We start from the raw sequence: 8,348 nt of genomic DNA, 5'->3' as shown, positions 1-8,348 counted from the left end.
CAAAGGAAAAAAAAATCCTTTTTAAAATCCGTTTTTCTGGTTCAAAAAAATCTCAAATTGATCTCAAAATGATTTCAGGTTAATCCGACCACTCTGCCACCATGTCAAGGTTCCTTCCCTACTCTGAACTCTAGGGTACAGATGTGGGGACCTGCATGAAAACCTCCTAAGCTTACTTTCATCAGCTTAGGTGAAAACTTCCTCAAGGTACAAATTAATTTTGTCCTTTGCCCCTAGATTTCTACTGCCACCACCAAACTTTAACTGGGTATACTGGGAAATGTAGTTTGGACACGTCTTTCCCCCGAAATCCTCCCAACCCTTGCACCCCACTTCCTGGGGAAGGTTTGGTAAAAATCCTCACCAATTTGCATAGGTGACCATAGACCCAAACCCTTGGATCTTAGAACAATGAAAAAGCATTGAGTTTCCTTACAAGAAGACTTTTAATAGAAGTAGAAAAGAATCACCTCTGTAAAATCAGGATGGCAAATACCTTGCAGGGGAATGAGATTCAAAACAGAGACAATCCCTCTAGGCAAAACCTTAAGTTACAAAAAGACACACAGACAGGAATATCCATTCTATTCAGCACAGCTATTTTCTCAGCCATTTAAAGAAATCATAATCTAACACATACCTAACTAGATTACTTACTAAGTTCTAAGAGTCCATTCCTGTTCTGTCCACCGCAAAAGCATCACACAGACAGACACAGACCCTTTGTTTTTCTCTCTCCTCCCAGCTTTTGAAAGTATCTTATCTCCTCTTTCATCATTTTGGTCAGGTGCCAGCGAGGTTACCTTTAGCTTCTTAACCCTTTATAGGTGAGAGGATTTTTCCTCTGGAGAGGAGGGATTATAAAGGAGTTTACTCTTCCCTTTCTATTTATGACAACAGGTGAAAGTGTTTTGCCACTGGCCATGGGGGATTTTATAGCACCGGGGACAGAAAGGCGGTTCCCCTTCCCTTTATATTTATGACAGGTCCTTTCATATGTTATTATAAAAATACATAAGTTTTACGGCCACATTGTGACTGACAAATAGCTTCCTTTCTCAGTTCCACTGTGTAATTATAAGATAACTCCACTGGGATATAAATATTGTTCCTACATTTCAGTGGATCGTACATAGAGCTGCAGAAACAAGTCATTGTGTCAGGAAATTTTAGCTCGTACTGACTTCACTAGTGCTTTATATCTGGCCTGTTGTAAAATGAGGCAAACATCAAGATAAGCTGATGAACCCCCTGGAAGACCTGTGTGTACCCCTGGAGTACACAGACCCCTGGCTGAGAACCACTGATCTCCACTTACACACAAGGGAATTGGCCTCAAAACACATTGCATCACCTGATCAGCCAAAGTCACATGCAGGGTTGTGAAATCTCCCATCTCCGGGTCCACCAGGATGTCATGGGGCAGCCCCATCCCATCCCCCAGGGGGCAGGTATTTGCCAACCTGCCGGATAAAACCACAGCGAGATGCTTCCTTGCTGTTCTGCTCACTGCAGCTAACATCCAGGCACCATGTGGGTGGCTCTGCCCCTCTGCCTGCTGTCCGCTCTCCTGGCCACAGGTGAGTCCCGTCCGTCCCCGGGCACAGGGAGCTGGGTGGTGGGGTCGGGAATTCACTTGGGGAAAGTGCTGCTGTCGATGGTGGATTCTAGGGTCAGGATGGAATTTGTGGGTAAAACCAGCAAGAGGAAAACCTGGAGCCACGTCCCCCGGCTGACTCGGGGAGAGCAGGGATTGGAGTCTGGGACTCCCACAGCCCACGCTAGGGGCCTGGCCAGCGGGTCTGAGTCCGTCTGTCCTTCCTTCTTCTCGTTCCTCCTCCAGCTCTCGCCCGAGCTTGGGGTCATCCCGATGAGGAGCAGCACCCCCGTCCACATGTCGTCCTGCCTAGAAATGTTCCCCTGCCTGTCAGCGCTGAGATTCCTGCCAGGACTCCTGGCTTCATTCCCCGGGTTTGAAAGGGGAATGGGGGTGCAAAGGGGGGGGGGCTGGGAGCCAGGACTTGTGGGCTCATTCCCCAGCTGTAGAAGCGGGCTGGGGTGTTGTGAGTTTGAGCAGAGATGGCTGCAAATCAGGACTCCCGGGTTCTGTCCGTGGCTCTGAAAGAGGTGTGGGATCTCGTGGGTTAGAGTGGGCTGGGAGTCAGGAGTGAGGACTTCTCAGCTGTCTTCTTGGTTCTAACCCTGAATTGAACACATCTTTTTTCTACCTCAGTTTCCATATTTCTTTGATAGGGATAATATAACTTTGCAACCATCTAGGGACATAAAAGGGCAGGGGAAGGTGTTCTGAGGTTTAATTGATGTTTCCACATGAAAGCTCTAAAAAAACCAAAGTGGGAAAATCAATGTTTCTTTCCTTCTTCCTTTCTTTCTTCCTTTCTTTCTTTCTTAAAACTACCTTATGCTCACGTAATGAATTTAAAGGCCCCCACGCTCTGGAGAGGAAAGAGTTGATGCTCCTGGGATCGCTGGCTGGAGACGAACAGCCATCAATCCAAAGGCTTAACAAGCGTCAATTGTATTCTGAAGAAGAGAATTGGCAGGATCAGCGATGAAAAGTGGGCTGAAGTCGAGTGTGGCTGAGCTGACGTAACTCTGAGAGGCAGAGGCCTGGAGCAGAGTGTTACGGCGGGGTGTGTGTGCGTGTGTGAGAAAGGTTCACCGCAAAGCCAGGCAGAAACCCCTCTTCAGAGCAGCCGAATTCTTGTTTTTTTGACTACACAGACGTGTGGGGTTTGTTCGCAGGCACAAGCTGCACCCCAGATAGCCACGTCAGCAGCTGAAAATGTATTCTAGCCACAGACACTCAGGCAGCAAATAGACTTGTCTGTGGTTTTGAGTAAGATACAAATGACCAGCTAGCAAGATGCCTTTCCCCATCCAGAGAGTTAAATGGAACTGGGCAGAACTGCTGCAAAAGCAGGTGGCATTTCTCCAAGATCTGCCTGCCCACACGTTCAGTGAGGAGGCATTGGTGGTAACAACTCCCACAGCGCCACCTCTTGGTTCCTGGTGGTATGTCACCCACGGGCACTGCCTGGGTGGGGTGGGGAGCCGGGGTTTGTACTGAGAAGGGATTTTTCCAACCTCCAGGAAGCGCTCTGCAATGCGAGGTGTGTGTGTCCGAAGAGCAATCGTGCTCCGGCCCCCTGCAGCCCTGCGCCCCCTCGGAAGGGACCTGCGTCACTGTCGTGGCAAGGTTCAGGCCGGGTGAGTGAAAGAAGATTCCTATTAAGTATAGACACCATTGTCCTCCTGAAGCCAGGGGTCGAACCCAGGAGTCCTGGCTCCCAGCCCCTCCCCCTACTCTAACCAATAGACTCCGCTCCTTTCCAGGAGCAGGGACTGCTCAGTCTGGAAAGATAATATCATAGACGTGGGATGGGATGAGATGGGGAATTGCAGGGGTGGGGTGGATGGAACAAAAGGGGAGGATGGAGCAGCTGGGGGTCCATTGGGGAGCTCAGAGGTGATGCTCTGTTTCTCTTCCACAGAGGGATCCTTGTCCTACACGGCTAAATCGTGCCTAGAGCCCAAGAACTGTGAGCCTGGTCCCTTCTCGGTCACCTACGCGCACAATGTCACTGTGCGGGCGAACATTGCCTGCTGTGACACCGACGGCTGCAATGCCGGGGCCATCCCAGGTGTGTGTCTGCTGCAAACCTAGAGCCCTGCTCCAGCCACACCTGCCTGGAGAGAACCCAGGAGTCCTGGCTCCCAACCCCACCCCCCACCTCTAACCGCTGGACCCCACTCCCCTCCTACAACTGGGGACAGAACCCAGGAGTCCTGGCTCCCAGCCCCCCTGCTTTAACCACTAGACCCCACTCCCTTCCCCGAGCTGGGATCGAGCCCAGCGTGTGGTGACTCCCCACCCCTGGCTGACTGTGTGTGTGTCTGACTGTTTTCAGTGCCAACTGTGAGCTCCATCCCGAACGGCCGGCAGTGCCCATCGTGCTTCACACTGTGGACAGGAAGCTGTAAGGACAACGAGCCCTTGGCTTGCACTGGTGCCGAGGACCATTGTGTTGAGGAATCTGGGATATTTGAACTGGGTAAGTCCTCCAGATGCGGGAGGGGTCTGAACACAGAGCACGAGGTGCAGCCCAGGTGTCCTGGCTCAGTCCCAGGGCCCCTTGCTCTGACCCACTAGACTCCACTCCCCGGACAGAGTTGCAGAGAGAACTCTGGATTCCTTCTTGCCGAGATGCCAAAGGAGCACTCAAGGAGGATAAGGCCACTGCGGAGAAACTAAATGAATTCTGTGCATCGGTCTTCACAGCTGAGGATGGGAGGGAGATTCCCAAACCTGAGCCATTCTTTTGTGGTGACAAATCTGAGGAACTGTCCCAGATTGAGGAGACATTACAGGAGGTTTTGCAACAAGTTGATACATTAAACAGTAATAAGTCACCAGGATCAGATGGGATTCGCCCAGGTGTTCGGAAAGAACTCAAATGTCAAATTACAGAACTACTAACTGTGGTTTGTAACCTACCATTTAAATCAGCTTCTGTCCCAAATGGCTGGAGGATGGCTAATGACATGCCAATTTTGAAAAAGGGCTCCAGCAACTACAGGCCAATAAGTCTGACTTCAGTACAGGGCAAACTCATTGAAACTATAGGAAAGAAGAGAACTGTCAGCCACACAGATGAACATAATTTGTTGGGGAAGGGTCAACATGGTTTCCGTAAAGGGAAATCATGCCTCACCAATCTACTAGAATTCTCTGAAAGGTTCAACAAGCCTGTGGCAAGGGGGATCCCGTGGATATAGTGTACTTAGATTTTCAGAAAGCCTTTGAAAAGCTCCCTCACCAAAGGCTCTTAAGCAAAGTGAGCTGTCATGCGATAAAATCCTCTCATGGCTCAGTAACTGGTTAAAAGATAGGGAAAAAAGGATAGGAAGAAATGGTCAGTTTTCAGAACAGAGAGAGGTAAATAGTGGGAGTCCCCCAGGCATCTGCACTTGGCCCAGTGCTATTCACCATATTCCAAAATGTTCTGGAAAAAGGGGTAAATAGTGAGGTGGCAAAATTTGCAGAAGATACAAACCTACTCAAGATAGTTAAGTCCAAAGCAGACAGCGAAGTTGTAGTAAAGGATCGCTCAGAACTGGGAGACTGGGCAACAATACGGTAGATGAAATTCAAGGTTGATAAATGCAAAGTAATGCACATGGGCAAACGTAATCCCAAGTAGACATACACAATAATGGGTCGAATTTACCACTCAAGAAAGATCTTGGAGTCATTGCGGAGAGTTCTCTGAAATCATCCACCCCATGTGCAGCTGCAGTGAAGAAAGCGAGCAGAATGCTGGGAGTCATTAAGTAAAAGACAGAGAATAAGACAGACAATAGCATGTTGCCTCTGCGTGCGGATGTGGTCGCCCCATCTCAAAAAAGAGATATTGGAATTGGAAAAGCTTCAGAAAAGCCCAACCGAAATGATGAGGGGGATGGAACGGCTGCCACATGAGGAGAGATTAATAAGAGTGGGACTTTTCAACCTGGAAAAGAGACGGCTAAGGGGGGATATGATTGAGGTCTAGAGAAGGTTGAAGGGTGTGGAGGAAGTGTATAAGGAAGTGTTATTTACTCCTCCTAACATAAGAACGAGGGGTCACCAGAGGCAGCAGATTTAAAACAAATAAAAGGAAGTACTGCTTCACACAACACACAGTCAACCTGTGGAACTCATTGCCGGGGGATGTTGTGAAGGCGAAGGGTTCAAACAGGAACTAGAGAAGTTCCTGGAGGACAGGTCCATCTGTGGCTACAGCCAGGATGGGCAGGGATGGTGGCCCTAGCCTCTGTTTGCCAGGAGCTGGGAATGGGCGACGGGATGGATCACTGGATGATTCCCTGTTCTGTTCATTCCCTCTGGGGCACCTGGCATTGGCCAGAGGATACTGGGCTAGATGGACCTTTGGTGTGACCCAGGAGGGCCGTTCCTCTGTTATGTTCTCACGTAGTTAAAGCCCCCTGCTCAGAGCACTAGACTCCTCTGCCTGCAGAGCCTGGTGCAGTCCTGCTGGGAGGGGAGTGTGTGAGAGATCTCTTCGGGGTCGGGGGGGGGGGAATGTGGGAGCCCCCGATCACGTCTGTCTCCCCCCGTCCAGCTGGCATCACCCTGAAGAAGGCTGCGGTTGGATGTGCCTCCCCTGGCGCCTGTGTGAAGAGAGCGGGAGAGAAGAAATACGCCAAGGGCGTTCTGGAGTGGCTCTTCCAGGCCAAGTGCTACCCAGCTCCCAGGGCCGGGGGAGGCATCGGGGAGCCCTGAGCCCTGCCCTGGCGTCCTCCCCTTCTGCTGCGTGCTGGGCTGCAGTGAACCTCCCTTCAGCAGCCTCCGGCTGGTGGTTCTCTTTGGGGGGATTGCGGGTTCCTTTTGTGCATTGGCTGAATAAAGCAAGCTGTGGGGAAAGCACCCCCCTCGCTCCTTGTCCCCTGACTGCCCCCTACAGGGCCCCTCCATCCCTATCTGTGCTCAAGTGATGCTGGCAGGAAGAGAACCCGGGAATCCTGACTCCCAGTACCCCACCCTGTAACCCATCAGACCATACTCCCTTCTGAAAGCCAGGGATAGAGCCCAGGAGTCCTGGCTCCCAAGCCCCCTGCTCTAACCACTGGACCCCTCTCCCCTTGCAGGGCCAGGGAATGGAACCCAGGAGTTCTGCCTGGACCCCCTCCCGGAAGGCTTGGGGAAGCCATGGCTGGGGGAAAGGCACCCGCTGGCTGAGCTCCCCTGGGGAAGAAGGGCTGTGGGAAGGAGAGGCTGTGGCTCACTCAGCTGTCCAGGCGGGCGGGAATGCCCTGGAGGGGAGAAATGTCCTTCTAGGTTGATTTTGCAGGGCTCAGTTTGTCCCGCTGATTTTGCGGAGCTCAGGGAAGGTGTCTGGAAACAGGGCAGATCCCCCCAGCCGGTTGTGTTCTGTGAGCAGATTTCACACAGCGTGAACTCCTGGACCACTGCCCCCGTCTGACCCCGGAGTCACAGCCAGTCCCCTCAAACTAGACGGACTTTGGGAGGAAAGGTTACGTACACCTGAAACCAGCCCACCCAGGTTGTTCCCTGCCCCAGGAGACCGGTCACTTACCCCAGAGCCACGGGACTCCAGATCCTACAGCAAAGGCAACGCTGGTAGCCAGGTCTGTAGGATACTCGCTAAAGGTTTGTGAGCTAAGGAAAGGGAATTAGGGTCACGAGGAGTTAAAGCCGGTAAAATTCATACCCAGGTGAGTCGCAGTCTGTAATTCCAAACGGTGGCGGTGATGGGAGAAACTGCCATTTTCCCAAGTCTTTTCAGGTGCCCCCAGACGGTCTCCAGGGATCCCTGCTTTGCATCCCGTTCTGGTCCCTGTAAGAGTCCAGCCAGCCCAGCGAGGCAGGATCCTTCCCTGAATGCATCCTTACAGCTTCTTCTCCCAGAGAACAAGCTGGCAGGACCCCCACCCACTTGGGCTTTGCCTTCGATGGGGGGAGGGAGGAACGCGGCGGTCAGCACACACGATCGCCCCTGCCTTTGGGGTCAGCACTTTTCTGGTGCTAAACTTCCTCCTTAGCATCCCTCCGGCATCTCTGCTGGGTCAGTGAGTCCCAGGGCTGTGCTCAGGGTGAATGGTTGTTACTCCGCTAAAACAGCACATGGGGAAGAGAAAACCATACCACGGCCCATTGGTTTTCATGAAATCGAAACTCCAAACACACTGTTCTACCTTCGCCATGCCTTTGATCTAGGCCAGGGGCTCTCGACCTTTCCAGACAGCTGTACCCCTTGCGGGAGTCTGATGTGTCTTGGGTACCCCAAGTTTCCCCTGACTTAAAAACGACTTGCTCACAAAACCAGCCATAAAAATGCAAAATGTCACGGCCATGCTGCTGCTGACAAGCTGCTTCCTTTCTCATTTCCGCCATTATAAAATAACTCGCTGGGAACACAGGACAAATCCTGCACTGGCATTTCAGTGTAGAGTATATAGAGCAATATGAACAAGGGGTCGACAGTTTAGCTCGTACTGACTTCACTCGTGCCTTAATGCGGCCGGTTGTAAAACGAGGCAAACATCAAACTGAGCTGATGTTCCCCCCGGAAGACCTGTGTGTACCCCTGGGGTACCTGGACCCCTGGCTGAGAACCACTGATCTGCACTAATGCACAAGGGAATTGGCCTCAAGACACATTGGTATCATCTGATCAGCCAGTGTCCCATGCAGGGTTGTGAAATCTCCCATCTCCGGGCCCACCAGGATGTCATGGGGCAGCCCTAGCCGATCCCGCAGGGGGCAGGTATTTGGCAACCTTTCTGCAGAGAAGGACCTGGGG

At 51.7% G+C, this 8,348-nt stretch overlaps 1 protein-coding gene across 1 annotated transcript; it reads left to right on the top strand.

Moving 5' to 3' along the window:
- Positions 1–1,531: 1,531 nt before the first annotated feature.
- LOC142069967 (phospholipase A2 inhibitor and Ly6/PLAUR domain-containing protein-like) lies at positions 1,532–6,307 on the top strand. Its single transcript, XM_075122817.1, has 5 exons — positions 1,532–1,580; positions 3,115–3,231; positions 3,516–3,665; positions 3,933–4,076; positions 6,147–6,307. The coding sequence occupies exons 1-5, from the start codon at positions 1,532–1,534 to the stop codon at positions 6,305–6,307; spliced, it is 621 nt and encodes a 206-aa protein (XP_074978918.1).
- Positions 6,308–8,348: the final 2,041 nt, after the last annotated feature.

The sequence above is a fragment of the Caretta caretta genome, chromosome 24 (assembly GCF_965140235.1).
Source record: "Caretta caretta isolate rCarCar2 chromosome 24, rCarCar1.hap1, whole genome shotgun sequence".
NCBI classification, from domain to species: Eukaryota; Metazoa; Chordata; order Testudines; family Cheloniidae; genus Caretta; species Caretta caretta.
Note: the sequence above shows the minus strand (reverse complement) of the source record. Positions and strands in the feature narration are given on the sequence as shown.